Source organism: Stegostoma tigrinum, chromosome 11 (genome assembly GCF_030684315.1).
Source record: "Stegostoma tigrinum isolate sSteTig4 chromosome 11, sSteTig4.hap1, whole genome shotgun sequence".
NCBI lineage: Eukaryota > Metazoa > Chordata > Chondrichthyes > Orectolobiformes > Stegostomatidae > Stegostoma > Stegostoma tigrinum.
In genome coordinates this window covers 9592398-9610855 of record NC_081364.1, presented here as the reverse complement: position 1 = coordinate 9610855, position 18458 = coordinate 9592398, and the positions used below count along the sequence as shown (strand labels likewise).

Genomic DNA, 18458 nt, shown 5'->3' with positions numbered 1-18458 from the left:
AGCTCTCTTAATTCATTTCAAAAAAACTAGACCTAAAAATTGCATCTCTAATGTTAGATTATGTTGGTTTCACAGACTTGGGACATATATTAGGATCATTGAGATGTAGCAGTAGGCTAAATGTTAGGTGGTTCTTTTCCCAGAAAAGGGAGTGAGCCTTGATCGTACAAACATCAAAGTCAGGAACAGAGACAGGCCATCAGTGCCTCAGGCCTGCTCTGCCATTCAACACTATCATGGTCGATTTGTTCAAGTTTGGAATTCCATATCTCCATTAGCCTCTGATAACTTTTGACTGTTGCATAACAGCAATGGACAACCATCTTGACAATATTGAATGCCCCTGCCTCCGCCAACATGAGGTGCAGACAGTTCCAAAATCTCAACTCAATCTCACCAACAGTGAGCTGGCAAACCCCAATTTAAAATCATCATACCTACAGGCTTCCTTTTACCCAGAGTGCATGTAGTCCTCCAAAAAAGACTCAGATTGATTACACATTATTTCCGTTTGTGAAAAGCATGCTGACTCTTGGTAATTACTGTTGATTTTAGAGATTCGAGCTCTACACTCAAATGTCCCTCAAGCTTACTGGCTGATAACTTGGTGTTTTCTGCCACCCTCCCAAAGTCAAATTTGCAGCTTTCCATTCAGATGGAATCTTTTCTGAATGAGGAATTTTGGAAAAAATAACCCTAACCAAACTTGTAATCCAAAAGACCAAGATAAAATTCTCAGAATATGGACATAGGTTTGAAGCCTGCAATGACAGCCGAGAGAATCTGAATTAAATTTTAAAAAAATCTGGAATTAAGAAGTTAGTTTACTGTCTAAAATCCATTGTCAAATAGTGAAGCAGATTGGTTTGGAATCACAGACTACCTTAAGGCTCTATTTTCAAGCGCCCCACATAAATGCCATCAGGACTAGTGGACTTGACATTCTGCAACATCAGCAGTTTGCTCAGTACCACTCCTGTAGTGTTAATTTCACTTGGTTCATTTCTGATTTCCAGCTCCTGATAAGAGAGTTGCTAAATATTTGTTCAAACCATCCACCACGTCCTTATTATCTGTTGATTCAACATTTTCACTTAAGGATCAGCATTACTCTCATTACTAGATCATTTCTTTTAAAATACCTTACACAAACTCTTGTTCTGTTTTTACATTTTTAGGCAACTTCTACACATTGTCTAACATCTTCCTCCTGATAAGCCTTCCAGTCATTATGTCACTCTTTATATTCTGTCCAATCATCTGACCTGCCAGTTACCTCTGCACAATTAGATGCACTATTTCCCTCAATTTGGACACCTTCCATCACTTCTTAATTAACTATAGATGAGTTCTCCCTTTGGAATAAGTACATTGATTCTATAAAAGAATAATATCAGTATTCTATACTATCTCCTGAAATTAAAAAGGTGCATTCCAGATTTCAATACACTTTTTTGTTGATAAATTTGTCATTGGTCAATTCAATGCAGGTCTGTTCAAAAGAATTTTTTTCCAAAAACAAACAAAATTCTCAAAAGCTTAAGCATCAATAAAAGGCAAAAACAATACATACAACTACATGTTATTTTACCATCTTTTCAATTTACTTACATATTCAAATTCCCCACTGTTTTTTACAATTATGATTATTTTCTATTTCAAGTATGGCTATTAACAAACTTTCAAACTGAACAAGTTTTCATTTTACACATTTTTCATGTCGTAAAATAATTTATTTCATATTTAATTCAAAGTTTACCATTTGCCATGGCAGGATTCATTCTCTGGTTCCCAGGACATAATCCAAAAGCGCAAGTATTTAATCCAGCAACACCACCTTCCCCTTTTTGACATTCCAAGAATTGGAGGAAGAACAACTGTTGGTCACTTTTTCCCTTCTGCATCTCAGCCAGTGAAATATTATCCATGAACCATTGACATACCATAAAATGCTAATCCTAACTATAACTTAAAGGGAGGGGGGAAGAAAAACCAAGTTAATATATTCCAGACAAAATTTTCACTTGGATATTCTACTGAATTTTTAGAAGCCATAATATTGGAAGTGAATGGCATCTATAAATTTAAAAAAGCTAAAAAAATTCGTCAACTTGCACTTCCTGTTTCTCACACCACTTGGAATTCAGTCTTGGGATTGTCCTGAAGGCAGTGTTGAGCTGCCTTCTCGAAAAGCTGCAACCTTCAAGATGTGGCAATACCTGCCATGTTGTTCAGAGAGGAGCTCTAGGATTTTTGAATCCAGTCACAAGGAGCAGTCATAAGACTCCTGGCTTGGGTGGGAACTTGGAGATGGTGGGGTCCATGCATTTGCGGCCCTTGTCCATCAAATGGTTGAAATTATGCTTGGTAAGGTATTTTGTTTATAAGACCTAACTGAGTTACTGTTGTGTCTTGCAGTCAGCACACATTTCTGCCTATGCGATCGTAGCAAGTGGGACCGAATGCTGAAGAAGGCGGTGGATATGGCGCCAGTCAGGTAGGACACGTGGTCCTCTATCTCACTGAAGCTACAACAACCAGACCAATCCATCATATCCCTGACTTGTAGGCACTAGACAGATACAGAGACAACAGGATGCAATTTGTTCATTGCCAAATTCCTAGTCTTTGCCCAGAGTATTTATATGAACGATCAGTTCAGTTTCTGGTTCATGGTAACCTCCTGACATTGATCGCGAAGAATTAAGGAATTAATTAATTTAATTAATGCCATTAAAACAAGGGTTGATCACTTGATTCTGTCTGGTGGAATGGTCATTGCCACACTTCAGTGTCAAGTGACAAGTTGCATCTCAAGACTTGACATCCGATCCACTGGTTGCTGTGTCACTTAACCTTGTTCATTGTCTGCTGTTTTGGCCATTTGCCCCACAGGTAGTCCTTATTACAGCTTCACGAGCTTGGCACCTCATTTGGTATCCCTAGTACTGTTCCTGCCATGCTACCTGTACTTGTCATTGAGCCAGGGACAAACTCCAGTTCAATAGTAATGGGATAACCAAGTGTGGAGCTGGATGAACACAGCAGGCTAAGCAGCCTCTTAGGAGCACAAAAGCTGACGTTTTGGGCCTAGCCCCTTAGTCCACTGGATTAACTATAGTTCAATACAAATCTAACCCTTGATCATGACCCACAATGCATCATGGCTGCCAGATCTGTTTGAAATCTGTTCAAGTTAGATTTGCAGATCAACCTTCTCACTGTTCCCAATTTCAGCCCTGCGATGCACTACCACCCCTACAAAGCAAAGCAATTTCAAGCAGTGCATTCCACATTAAATCAATACTGGGCGATGCCCTTTTTAGACAGTACCTTGTTTTTTCAAAAAACCAAATTAGTTAAATCTGGAGTGAATACTCAATTAGATCAACTTAAAGTGTAGTTGATTAGGACCTGGGAAATGAACAGTTCTATTCTTATCTTTTGAAACAGTCACTTACATATTTGAAAAGGAAAAACACAAAAAAGGACTATGGGAAGAAACTGAGATCAACTAAATTGTTCTTTAGGAGCAAAAGTGAGCCAAATGGTCTGTTTTCATGTTGAACAATTCAAATTCATTTCCAACTGAAATGTGGGTAGCAGAAAAAGAGAGAAGTGATGCAAATGTTGGAAAGGAATTCAATGTTTTCCAACAGTAAATTGTAAAATTTGTTTTGCATGCAAAGTGCAGCCTGTCTCAGCTGGAAACAGTATGCCATCTGACTGCCATTCAAAGTTTGGTCTTACACCACAAATTCCTGCACTAACCCCATGTCCTTGGGGATTGTTACTATCTAGAAATATATTGGATTATTTCCTTAATTGCAAAGCCTTCAGGACTAGAAGAATTTTAATGATTCGCTACACTCCGAGTGAAGAAACTTCTGGTCTCAATCTAATTGGCATGTCATTGTTCTGAAATTGATGGTTTTAGACCATCATCTACCCTTAAGAGCTCCCTGATCCAGAGGAGGCTGAAGTTCCCCATTGCAACATACCTGAGAAACAACTCAGCTATACCCTTATTCTCCACATATAATGACTGATTGCGAAACAACTGTCAAATGCACAGCATAATGAATAACAAACTTGTTGACGCACAAGTGGTGCATCTACCCACAAGTCATTCCTGTATCTTATTAACCCGAAGAAAAGTGAAGACTCAGCACAACCATTACTTGTTTATTGTCAAGACAGACTCTCTGCAGGTTATTACTTCTCATTACTGCCTGATATTCCAGGCAAACAGTGAGAGGGTTACTGAACAACGTGAAGTACAAACAGCAGGTAAGTGACCTTAGACTGCTGAGACAGTAGAAGTTAATAAACAGGCACGGATTACAACGTATGTTGTCATATCCCGCAGGGGAGGTTGCTCTAGGAGATAAGAGTCCATTGTGTTGGGCAAGATACTGGCACAGATAGAGAATTGTCTGACTGACAAAAGGCAGACCCCTGTTCTCTTTCTCAGAACGGCAGCTCGAAACTAGTGGAGTTCCAAAAGGTCAGAGTTGGAACCACAACTATACATATTAACGATCTGGACAAGGGATCTGAGGGCATTGTGTCATTTGCAAACTTAGCAACAAAGACAGGTGGAGGGTCAGAAGCTACAGGTGGTCTTGGACAGGTAGGAGAGGGGCAAAGAAGAGGCAAATGGAACATAATGTGGGAAAGTCTGAGGTTAAGCACTTTGGTTGAAAGAAAAGCAGAAAGCTATTTTCTAAATGGGAAAGGCTTCAGAAATTTGAGGCGCACATGGACTTTGGAGTCCTAGATTGGGATTCACTTATTGTTAACATGCAGGTTCAGCTAGTAGTTAGAAAGGCATATGCAATGTTCATTTTCATTTCGAGAGAGCTAAAACACGAGAGCAAGGTATAATGCCGAGGCTATACAAAGCGCTGGTCTGACTGCATTTGGAATGCTCAGTAATTTTGAACTTGTATCTAGGCAAGAATACGCTGGCATTGGAGGGGGTCCAGAGGAGGTTTACAAGAATGATCCAGGGATCAAGGGCTTGTCATATGGAGGGGACATTGAGGATTAGGAATCTGTACTCCATGAAGTCTAGAAGGATGAGGGGAAAATCTCATTGTAATTTACAGAATACTGAGAGGCATGGACACAGTAGATGTGGAAAAGATGTTTCCACTGGTAGTGGAGACTGGACCTGAGGGCACAGCCTCAGTCAAGGGCGACCCTTTCCAGGAGAATTTCTTTTCAGCCAGAGTGGTAAATCTGTGGAACTCAGCCTCCAGCCTTGGGTGGCAAAGTCACTGAATGCATTTAAGACAGATATCGATTTTTGATTAGAATGGTGCTCAAGGGTTATGGGGAAAAGACAAGACAATGGGGTTGAGAAACATTAGCTATGGTTGAAAAGAAAAGCAACATCATCAGGCCAGTTTGCACAATTATTCTTCCATTCTTGCTGTTTCTATGGTGCTTTTAAATAAAAGGTTTTCATTTTTCAGCCAGCCACTGACTGGTAGCTGTTTTGGCTAATGGCCGGTCTTTAATATGTAGCATGGACAGCTGCCTGCACCATTCCCAAATATTCAAACCATGGTGTTTGTCAAACTCTTCTGAAAACAACTGGACCCCTCCTCTGTCAAGCTGCTGCTGTAATCTTGAAAGTGCATTACTAAAACTCTCAATCTTAATCCAGAAGGACAAGGTCAGCAGGTGCACAAAAACACCAACAGGGCAAAACATCAGAACTCCAATCCTAACAGCATTGTGCTTAAGGTTTTAAGCACACAGATGGCAGTAGCTCAAGACCCATTTTTCATTGATCATCATCAAGGGCAATGTTGATTTTGCAAATGATACCATCTTCTCAAGACTAGCTTTGTTTTTTGAAGAGCTTATTTTCATTATCTCTTATTTTGTGGAGAAGAATCAAAATGAAAATTTAACAAGAAAGCATACATTGGAAGCAGCAAAAGGAATTGATATAGAATTACGTAGTCGGCAGGGAGTTGCTATTATTATCGGATTGTACAGATTTAATTGCGTCAAGTGCTGTGACTGACAGATTGAATTTCTGTCTTAAGTAACCTGCTTGGCAGTGAGATTATCACACTGCCCAGTTTCTGTTGAATTTTTCTTTTACCCTCTTCCAATTATTGCCAGCAGGTGCACTGACTGTCATTGAAAGTGGCCTTGCACAAGTGAATAAGGTCACAAAAGATCACAGTGACACAGCATTAGATGCTCTGTGGCACCAGCTGGCCTGCATTCAAATACCAGTATTTTCTTTTCAACTGGAAAAGTGAAATTTACTAGAGGTATCCTATTAATCGAGGTACCTTTAATGGAAAAATTGATACAAATATAAACCAAAAGTTCCTCATGAACCTGGAATGTATCTTTGCCATCAATAAACAGCCATAGAGCCTCCGTGACACACTGAGAGTGTCCCTATTTCTGGGCTGGAAGGTCCAGGTTCAAATCCTACCGGCCCCAGGCATGAGGTCACACATATGAACATGTTGATCAAAAATGTCTACAAACAACAGCCAGGGTTCTAACCCTGAACAAACCCCAAAATGCTCGTCTAAGTGCAGGAATTGATTTATTCAGTCCATGCCCCATATTGTATGCAATAAAACTTTGCATATACAATCAGTACTTAATTGTAAAACACAGCATAGCAGTTCTCTGCAAAAACAAAAACACCCATTCTCTATCAAGTACTACCTGGAGAAATCCATTATCCGCACTCATATTTCCTATTAATATAGGAGTGACAACACTACACCAGTTTGGTTTTCTAAAACATACAAAATGTTACAAACTTGAAGCTTGTTAGTACAGTCATGATCCTCTGATTAAAAACGGTATTTTTATGAGTAAAATGTCAAAAATAATACTGAATTTGTTTCAATTTGCTTTAACATCCTTTATTAATGAATCTGTGCTGAATCAAAGTAAATACTGATTACATTTTGCTTAAACAAAGTATTAATTTAGTCTTCATGTGTCACCATTGGGGCAAAATACAGATTTTTCAACTTTTAGTTCCATTATCTAGTTACAATACCAGAGACTTTCAAAGATTAAAAATAATCTTCTGAAAAAAAAAAGTACGATTCTGGAATGGCTGCAGTGATCGATTAACAACAGACTGAAGCAGGTTCAGGAAACACGTGGAATAAAATAAAACACAGCCTGAACTGAAATTATCTACTGATCAAAAAACTGAAGCTAGTCCTGAGTCAGACATCAAGAGTCCTACATGTTCTGTTGTAATTTGCGCTCTTACATGACGTTGCACATATTAAATATCATCAGGCACCCACAACTCTCCACTCAAAAAAGTGCATGTAGCCAGACTTGGGCATACACAAATGAACCATATTTTAGTAGCTGCGTGACAGAGCAGCACAAAGAAAGGAAAAGAATTTCTCTACTTCCTTAGGGTCTGGACAGCCAGAACATGTGATAAAAACGTTCATTCCCTAGAAAGTCAAGGATTCTACAGTTTTCACTACTGCTAAGAGTTTCGGCTAAAATAGCCATGGTCTCAGGTTCAACTAAAAAATTTCCAAGAGTCTTTTGGAGTTTTTAAAGATAATAAAACGTGAGGCTGGATGAACACAGCAGGCCAAGCAGCATCTCAGGAGCACAAAAGCTGACGTTTCGGGCCTAGACCCTTCAGAGAGGGGGATGGGGTGAGGGCTCTGGAATAAATAGGGAGAGAGGGGGAGGCGGACTGAAGCTGGAGAGTAAAGAAGACAGGTGGGAGGTAGGGAGGGGATAGGTCAGTCCAGGGAAGACGGACAGGTCAAGGAGGTAGGATGAGGTTAGTAGGTAGATGGGGGTGTGGCTTGGGGAGGGATGAAGGGATGGGTGAGAGGAAGAACAGGTTAGGGAGGCAGAGACAGGTTGGACTGGTTTTGGGATGCAGTTGGGGGGGGGGGGGGGGAAAGAGCTGGGCTGGTTGTGTGGTGCAGTGGGAGGGGGGGGGGGGGGGGAGAACAAACTGGGCTGGTTTAGGGATGCAGTTGGGGAAGGGGAGATTTTGAAACTGGTGAAGTCCACATTGATCCACAATGATGCCACCCGAAGGTTGCAGGAACAGCAACTCATATTCCGCCTGGGAACCCTGCAGCCTAATGGTATCAATGTGGACTTCACCAGTTTCAAAATCTCCCCTTCCCCAACTGCATCCCTAAACCAGCCCAGTTCGTCCCCTCCCCCCACTGCACCACACAACCAGCCCAGCTCTTCCCCCTGACCCACTGCATCCCAAAACCAGTCCAACCTGTCTCTGCCTCCCTAACCTGTTCTTCCTCTCACCCATCCCTTCCTCCCACCCCAAGCCGCACCCCCAGCTACCTACTAACCTCATCCCACCTCCTTGACCTGTCCGTCTTCCCTGGACTGACCTATCCCCTCCCCACCTATCTTCTTTACTCTCCATCTTCGGTCCGCCTCCCCCTCTCTCCCTTTTAATTCCAGAGCCCTCACCCCATCCCCCCTCTCTGAAGAAGGGTCTAGGCCCGAAACGTCAGCTTTTGTGCTCCTGAGATGCTGCTTGGCCTGCTGTGTTCATCCAGCCTCAAGATTTTATTATCTTGGAATTCTCCAGCATCTGCAGTTCCCATTATCTCTGGAAATTTTTAAACTGAATTTTCTTTATCTATCCACTATACTAAACACTCTCCCCTTTTTGGAAACTTTATAAACTTGTCTGCGTATCTGATGTCACTTCTGTTTTTCCTTGGGTTAGGTAATAAGGTTCCTTTCATACAAGAAACCCTTACAATTCGGACAACGTAAATTTGTACTAAATCAGGAGTGTGATTTTCCATTTTTCAAACAAAAACAAGGAAATGTTTCTTACAACTGACTAACAGAAGTTAAAAAAAATCAATTCACCACTTCTCACCTCATTAGAAAACAACATATTTTAGGAAGGGACACTGCCCTCAGCAACTACATCCCATTTTTAACATTTTCTTCCCTTTTCTCATACCATTTACAATAAAAGATCTGGAGAAGTCAGCGAGTAATCCCATAGGGTGCAGCACCAAAGCAATTTTGCCTTCACATGAAAACCAGATAGGGTGAATGATCACTGGACCACAATCTTTAACAAAATTTTACACACCCAACCCCAGAGCCAATTCTGCCAACACGGAGGATCAAATTCAAAGCTCCTTCGACTGAAGTTGCTATGCCCAACAAGGACAGGCAACAGATACATGAAAATACCACCATCTCCAAGTTCCTCTCCAAATAGCTACCATCTGCCTTGGAAACATGTCACTGATTCGAATAACAGTTTTGGAATTTTGACCTAGTACTATGAGAGTATCTCCACCAAATTGACGTATTTAGGTACACGCAATAAAATGCCAGCCAAGCCTATATCCCAAAAATTCTTCACCATTGACCAAGTTTCAAATTTGGGAAATGCAATTACAAGTGGATCCATTCTAAACGGAACTCCACCCTTACTCATTCAGCCATCAGGAAATTTTTAACCAAGTTTGCATGAGGGAAAAGAAAAGCAGGCAAGTGAGATTAATCTTGTTTGGTGTTTGTTCATCAGCATAGAAACAGGGCCTACAGCCCACCATATCTATGTTCTATGATTCTATAACAATTACACAATATTACAACTGATGAGATGCAACCCCAAAACCATTCTACTGCACAAGTCAACTCACAAAGCCCCCAAATGGCAGACAGCAAATACATATGGTGACAGGATGCTGTGCATGGTAAATATACGAGGTGATATGACAGTCAAGAATTTTCTGCTTTTTAACTTGCATCCTATGATGCAGTAGACAAAATCCACTCAGATGGAGTAATTAGGAAGGAGAACTGGTTACTGGCATTCCTACTATTTGTAGACTAAGGCCGACTACAGATGAAAGGCTCGCAAATGACCGTTTTGGTCATCAGCACTCAACTCTTACAGAACCACACTCCATTTTAAAACCACTGCCCATGGGAGAGAAAATTGGTGTGATGGGGAAACATAAGGTATGATTCCAAAGTAGGTTAGGCCAGCTGGGAGAAGTGTTGAAAGACAAAGATCTTCTGTAAATACAGCCCTCCTATCATGAATATTTAAAAGACCAGCAATATCACAGAATATCCTAAAATTCAGACAGCTAAGTTCTCTAACAAGTCAAAAGGCACACAGTCTTTCTTTCCCACTCAAATACAAATACAGAGCTACAGAATCTATGTTCCAAATCATAGATGCATACATCATGAATTGAACATAAAAGATGAGACAGAATCAGTTTAAAGCAGTCACATGTTCCTCCTGCAGGCAAACAAACAGACTCTACAAACAAAGACTCCATTTTAAATGGCAGGCCTAAGATTTCATGCAGCATTTGACCAAGAATTCAGTCAATAAGCAAGAATGATGAAGAGTAAACTTTTTATCATAAAAGCATTTTTTTCATAAAATGTATTACAAATTTGCAGGAAAGGTTCCTTTAAAAGCACAAGTTCAGATATTAATAAATAAACCAAACACTTGTACTGATATTTATATACATTTCTACTCACACAAGGAAAACAAGGCAGCACCCACAAAACAGGTAGCAGGAACTGCAGATGCTGGAGAATCTGAGATAACACGATGTAGAGCTGGATGAACACAGCAGGCCAAGCAGCAGAGGAGCAGGAAGGCTGACGTTTCGTGCCTAGAATTTTCTGAAGGGTCTAGACCCGAAACATCAGCTTTCCTGCTCCTCTGATGCTGCTTGGCCTGCTGTATTCATCCAGCTCTACACCTTGTTATCCCACAAAACAGGTTCTCGTTTTACTTTTCTCTCTGCCACAGGAAACGAAGAAATTTCCATGAATTTGGCTCTTGGCTGGCAAAATGGTGTTGTAAGCGTTTCACCGATGAGGGAGGGGGAAAAAAGGGACAAATCAAAAGAATAAATGGGAAAAAAAATCAAAAGCTTGCTTGAAAGAAATAGGTTTTAAGGGGTTCAAATGAAACCAGGGAGGTGTGGGTGAGAACGAAATAATTCAAGAAATATGAAGGAGAGATTCTCAATGATAGGCTCAAAGAAAGTCAGGGATACAATAAAACCTCAGGGTCAGTGAGGAGGTGAAGACTTGCAACACCAGAGTTTACTTTAAAAGATAGGGATAAGCCAGGCCTTGGGAAAATATAAACTACTGAAACTACACCACTGGGGAAACAGGACAACAGTGACCATTGAAGGTAGAGAGTAATGGATAGACCAGCCATCATCTTAAAAGATGAAACATAATTAATGGATTTACTAACTGGAAAACAATAACATTTTTCACAGTATTTCATTGGCTGGTCTGCAATCATTTATTGACTGCTTTTTAACTTTAAAGCCAGTTCCTTAAAGCACAGGGCAGCACGGTGGCTCAGTGGTTCACAATACTGCCTCAGTGTTCAATTCCACCTTCAGGCGACCGTCTGTAGAATTTGCACATTCTTCTCGTGCCTGCGCGGGTTTCCTCCAGGTGCTCCAGTTTCCTCCCACAGTCCAAAAGATGGGCAGGATTGGCCATGCTAAATTGCCCATGGTGTCCAGGATTGTGCTGGCTCCATGGTCAAGCCATAGGAAATACAGGGATGATTGGGAGGGGTTATTGGATCTGGTCAGGATGCTCTTTGAAGGTTCAGTGTGCACTAGATTGGCCAAATGGCCCGTTTCCACACTGCAGGCATTCTACAATTCTGATTGATTCCTGCCACTCGATGTTAATAACAATGAGACATTTTAACAGGAGCTTAAAAGTAATAGTCTGTGACTTGTAATGAACAAAAACATTGATGTAGGGAATATATACATGGATAAAAATCTCTCTACATCACTAATGGAAGAATAGAGTAAACAATTTAGGCATTAATTTTTGATTGAAGAAAAACAAGGGGCTTCCTTTTCTCAAAGATTTGGTTAACTTCGGTATTATTTCTATTGATTTTTTCCCCCATTTCATAGCCTTGTAATTCTTTCACAAAGTGTGGGTAATAAAAGGCCAGCATTTGCTGCCCATCCCAAATTCTTGTGGCTCTGGAATCACATGCAGGGCATTTATGAATAACGTGGCTTTGATTTTTTTTAAACAAAAAGCAGTGTTTTCCAACCACCATTACAAGTAATATGTTTTAATTCGAATCAAAATTCAAAAAGCCACCAATGTAGTCTTCAGCTCCTGTCCCTAAGCCTCTGGATTACTCTAAAGGTACTCTCAAAATTTCAAAAAATAATTTTCAAAAATTAAAAAAAAAATTCTCAAAAATCAAGGGAATGCTCGAAACACACGTCAAATTAGGCAAGATTTGAGACGAGTTTTCCCCGCCTCAATAATAACTTTAAACTTTACCATTCTGAGATTTATGTAGCAAACCAACACCCACAGTGCATGCTGCATCTGAGAAAGGCTTAAGAAACGTTATATTAGTGAATAATTCTCTTTACAATATCCAAGTTGGACAATCTACATGACAGCAGCAATCCAGTCAACAGGCCACTATAATTCCATTTCCTCCACCTATTCATCAAATATTAATATCACACAGTCGGGGGTGGGGAGAGAAAGGCTGTTAGTTAAATAATAGAATAAAGGCTCACCTTCAATCCAGTCCCTAGGACAATCACATCATATTCTTCATCCATTTTTTTACTTGTTATTCACTGTACCACCGTTAATTTTTGGTTAAAAACCTGAGGTTTATTGTGGAAGGGCTGGGCTGGGCTGAAGCTGACTGGATGGAGCGGATCACCATATGCCGTGACACTACCCGCACTTCAGACGGTGTCCATCCGCCATCAGCCAATAGTGCGCCTTATTTTTTTTCCGAAGAGTTCACCGCCTTTTCGTCTCGGGATCGACAAGAATGCCTCGGGACATTGATTTGAAGGATAAGCAAAGTTCTCCGAGGGTGAAAAGCAACGAAACATCGAGGTATTCTGGAATTCCCTTCCCCCTCTTTCGACATAGTCCGAAGAAAAAGTAGTGCCACCGTCGACGGCCAGGATACAACGGGGCACTGCGCAGGCGTACAACCCGTGGGACTTCTGGGGATTGTAGTCCACAGCGGGGGGGTCAGAGTCTGTGTGCTGGATAATATGCACCGCAATGAAGCATGGGAGACGTAGTTCCAAAGTAGGGCACAATTCCCTATTCTCTACAAACAAAAACAGAAATTACTGAGAAATTACTGAAAAAACTGTGCAAGTCCGGCAGCATCTGTGGAGAGAGAAAGTAGAATAACGTTTCGTCCAGTGATCCTTCTTCAGAACACAGTCCTCCATTTCAAAATGTCATTGACAGCATTCGTCTGCATGCAAGCGTAATACAAGGCCCAGTGCAACTGCCAGGATGCTCAGGAGACATGGTAATTGAAAGATAATTCCAACTGTATTAAGGAGGAGGAAAAAAGAAGAAAATAACATTATAAGGATCGTCTTTAAATTGAAGCAAGGAACTGATCTTAAAAAAAAATTGGATATCCCAGCAGGTGTGGAGAGAGAAACAGAGACAATCTTTCAGGTCTCCATCAAAGGACCTTCTTTATCAGGAGCAATTATTTGCAGTTCTAGAGACTCTAGAATTTCTCAGTAAATTGCTGTTCAGTTTAGGTGGTAGAAATTTAAGGGAACAAGTGCAGTTTGCAGGCAAATAGGGTTCACTCCCATTTAAATTATTACCCTCATCAAAGATATTATTGTTCTTAGCCACATTTTCAATGGCCTGACCACTCCATATCACTGTAATTCCCTGCAGTTTCACAATCTTTTGAAATTGCTTCTTGAGCATCCCAGATGTTAACACTTCCTCCACTGGTGGTTATATTTTCAGCTGACTAAACCACTAAAATTTTGATAGTGGAAGGAGGAGTAGGAATAGTAGTGGTGGTAATGTCCGTGGACTAATAATTTAGAATGCACAATAATGATCTGATTCAAATTCCATTACAACATATGATAAACTTTGAATTCAGAAAAAAATGTGGAGTTAAAAAATAATCTAACTGCAGTCGATTACCTTAAAACTCAGCAAGATTACTATAATAAGATAATAGAATGTGAGGCTGGATGAACACAGCAGGCCAAGCAGCATCTCAGGAGCACAAAAGCTGACGTTTCGGGCCTAGACCCTTCGCAGCGCTGTCAGGCTGGAGGTGCGGTTCGGAACGTCGAAGCGAGGTCACGGACGGTTGCGGGTAGGGGGACCCTCGCGTGGTCGTAACGGATGGTTTGCACGGTACCGACAAAAGTTTGGCTCGAGGGATGACTTTCAATAGATCGCAGCGAGGGAGCTGCTCTGCTACTTACAAAACCCTGAGCCAGAATCAGGTCGTCTGCGAATGATTTAGCACCAGGTTCCCCACGAACATGCGGTGCGTCTAGAGGAGAGAGGTGGCGCCCATACGGCCGCGCTCCTGCCCAGAATCGAACGGCACTACGCACCGACCGGAGTCGGTTATCCCAGGCCAACCAGAGATCCGCGGCGCTAGGGTATCCTTACGTTTAGGCGGGATTCTGACTTAGAGGCGTTCAGTCATAATCCCACAGATGGTAGCTTCGCACCATTGGCTCCTCAGCCAAGCACATACACCAAATGTCTGAACCTGCGGTTCCTCTCGTACTGAGCAGGATTACTATTGCAACAACACATCATCAGTAGGGTAAAACTAACCTGTCTCACGACCGGTCTAGGCCCGAAACGTCAGCTTTTGTGCTCCTGAGATGCTGCTTGGCCTGCTGTGTTCATCCAGCCTCACATTCTATTATCTTGGAATTCTCCAGCATCTGCAGTTCCCATTATCTCTGATACTAAGATTACTATACGTCCTTTAGGGAAGAAAACCTGCTATCCTTTCCCGGTTTGGCCTACATGTGATTCCAGACCCACAACAATAGAGTTGACACTGGATAATGAGGGAAGAGCAATAAAAACAGACCTAGTCAGAGATGCCACCTTCTGTGAATTTTTAAAAAAAATTTCATAAATTTCTTTGCGACATTCCTTGAACCTTCTTCGATGAAATTATTGGCCTTCTGCCACAATGTTGCTTTACATGGCTTGGCATTAAATTTGGTTGTTTAACTTGCCTGTGATTTGCCTTGGGACATTTGATTACATTTAAGGCATTGCATAATTGTAACTCGACGTGGTTAGCTTGTATGTTTCATACCTGAATCTTGGACACACTGAATTCACCTACAACTCACAGGCCAAAATTCTTAAGTATGTCAAACATGAAAACTTGAATTTGATTTACGCAGAGGCCCTAAGATAAAGTCAGGAATTAAGTATTTGATCTACAATAAAATCCAAACAATAAAATGACATTCCATGATTCTATTTACTGTTATCCCAAATTAAAAATAAATGATGACGAAGTTGTTTCATAATGGGCTAAATTTAAAAAAGCTCAGATTTAGGAATGGCTGGGACCAACGTCATTTCTCTTCATGCTGCAATAGTAAGACAAGCTTGTAGGAAATCAGAGCAGGAAGTCCATTCAGCTCCCTAAGCCTGCTCTGCCACTATTTAATAAGATAATTGCTGATCTGATTCTGGCCGGAACTCCTCTTCTCTGGCCTGATCTGCATAACCCTTGTTTCAAATTATGTGTTTAATGGCTGCCACACCCGAATGAAAGCAAATTACAGTAGATGTTGAGGTCACATGACCAAAGGAAGATCAGCTAGTAGGTACAATGCGCAGATGCAAACATCCCCTTTTAGACAGAGAAAGAAAATTGTACGCACTATTTTCAGCAGCTATGGGTCACCCAAAATGATCACTCATGAACAAAACTGAAAATTCTAGTCTATCCCACTTTCATCAGTCTGTATGTGCATGCATTGACTTGTTTTCTCTGAGGTTTTCAGGTCTTTTGATAAGATTTAGTTGAGTAACTGCCAGTTTGTCTGGTATCTGTTCATTCCTAGGGTGATGTTCTTTTCAAACAGTTACATGTCACAGACCAATCCATGCCGAATATAATCCCAAACTGAACTCGTCTCACCTGCCTGCTCCTGGCCCATATCTATTCATATATTTTTCCAAATATCTTTTAAACATTGTAATTGTACCTACACTTCATCAGGAGATTTATTCCACATGCAAACAACCCTCTGCGTAAAAAACTTAACCCTCGTCTTTTTTTAAATCTCTCGCCTCTCACCTTAAAAATGTGGTGCCAAGTCTTGAAAACCCTCCACTATGGAAAAGACAATGAGCATTAACTCTATCTACCCCTCATTATTTTATAAACCTCTATATTGTTCTTTCAACTATGACTTCCAAAGCATTTTGAACTGTTGTTACTAGTCTTTTGATTTGAGTTAAGCTGCTTCTTTTCTGTGAATGAATACCAATGCAAATCCTGGGCAGTGAGTTTGCACAGATGTTTGCACTCTGATGACAAATCAGGCAAGAATTTTGCTAAACAGTTCATCAAAAATCTGATGAATCATTGTACTGTATTTACACCTTTGCAACAACTTTCACCTTGCCAAGATCCAAGCAAAGTCGTTTACCATCAGTATATGCCCTTGATCCAGCCATCTTCAATTTCTTTTGTTTTCTTGCTCTATTCTCTTAACATATATTTTCTTCCGTTGTGTGATTACTGCCTCTTCTGCTTTGACTTGCTTACAATTAACTGCCATTACCTCAAAGAACAATATCTTAGCCTTCTTATCATTCTATCCTTTTCTTTTAGGACTTCTGAGTCAGTGGGGCTGCAAGTTGATCTGTCTTGTATTTCTTTGAGGACAGCTGAAACTCTCCTTGGAAGATGTTGAGTTGGTCATACACTTTCACCTACTTCAAAATGATATTTACTGGGAGATGTCCAAGAACTGTAAGATCATATCTTTAATTATCTAGGATCTGTTCAACAGTCAGCAGCTCAGTGGCATAGAAAACATTTCAGATCTCTAAAATAACAAAGTGTGAAGCTGGATGAACACAGCATGCCAAGCAGCATCTCAGGAGCACAAAGGCTGACGTTTTGGGCCTCGACCCTTCATCAGAGAGGGGGATGAGGAGAGGGTTCTGAAATAAATAGGGAGAGAGGGGGAGGCGGACACAGGCTGGGCTGGTTTTGGGATGCAGTGGGGGAGGGGACGAGCTGGGCTGGTTTTGGGATACAGTATATTCCGCTTGGGAACCCTGCAGCCCAATGGTATCAATGTGGACTTCACAATCTCCACTTCCCCACTGCATCCCAAAACCAGCCCAGCCTGTGTCCGCCTCCCTAACCTGTTCTTCCTCTCACCTATCCACTCCACCCACCCCAAGCCGCACCTCCATTTCCTGCCTACTAACATCATCCCGCCTCCTTGACTTGTCTGTCCTCCCTGAACTGATCCATCCCCTCCCTGCCTCCCCACCTATACTCTCCTCTCTACCTATCATATTTTCTCTCCATCTTCAGTCCGCCTCCCCTCTTTCCCTATTTATTTCAGAACCCTCTCCCCATCCCCCTCTCTAATGAAGGGTCTAGGCCTGAAACGTTAGTTTTTGTGCTCCTGAGATGCTGCTTGGCCTGCTGTGTTCATCCAGCTTCACACTTTGTTATCTTGGATTCTCCAGCATCTGCAGTCCCCATTATCTCAGATCTCACCTAAGATGTGTTGGGTTACAAATTGAAGCTTTGGATTTTCTTAAGCTGAGATAGGTTGATTTTTCCTGAACATTTGGTATCTGGAACTCCAGACATTCATTGGGCTGTGAGGTTCATTTGCCATCGTGGGATGGATATTGTTGCAAATTATAGCCATAACTATACCTTTAAGGACTTTATTTTGGGTTACCACTTGAAGCACACAGATCTGCGAGTTCATGACATTGCATAAGGCACCAGTGTCTGTCTGACGCTTCACGTTCACTTGATGCTGCCCTTCTGCAATCATCATCCTAACAGTCACAGGTCATTTGTCACCTTTAGTCCTGATGATGCCAATCTGCTGCATGGTTGAAAGTGACTTGCCCTCTCCAGCAGTCATTTTTATAGGATTATTTTGTCTAATTCTAGCTGAACACTTTCGTGCAAAGTGATTCAGTATTTTGCACTGCTTTTCCCACACTGGACATGCTTTCTCTTCCTTTGTGTCATGTCTTCTTCACAATTTACAGCCTGACCTCTGGCTTTTTGCTTTCTGCTGACTCTTCTGCAGGTATTTTTGTTTTGTTCCACTATGTTGTTTTTGATCAGGCTGAAATGTGTCTATAATAATCTAAATCTTAATAATCTAAAACTTCACCTGTTCTTCCATTGTGTACCCTAGCGCACAGTTGACAATCTCAGAGCTTCTGCACGTTGATAAGCTTTCTTGAGAGTAAGTTTCTCTTCTCAGCAGACTGTCACAATGGGATCCTATCTCTGTGAGATCATACTTCAGTTGGCCAGACTCATGAGATGTGTCAATCCCACCAAATACTTATAAGAGAAATTGAGA

General features: G+C 41.3%; 1 protein-coding gene across 1 annotated transcript in view; it reads right to left on the bottom strand.

Moving 5' to 3' along the window:
• LOC125460147 (rab GDP dissociation inhibitor alpha) overlaps positions 1 to 12792 on the bottom strand; it is a 63262-nt gene extending 50470 nt beyond the window's left edge. Inside the window, exon 1 of the mRNA XM_048547274.2 lies at positions 12609 to 12792. Coding sequence (XP_048403231.1) covers positions 12609 to 12653 — 45 coding nt within the window. The 5' untranslated portion in view covers positions 12654 to 12792. The remainder of the gene's footprint in view (positions 1 to 12608) is intronic.
• Positions 12793 to 18458: the final 5666 nt, after the last annotated feature.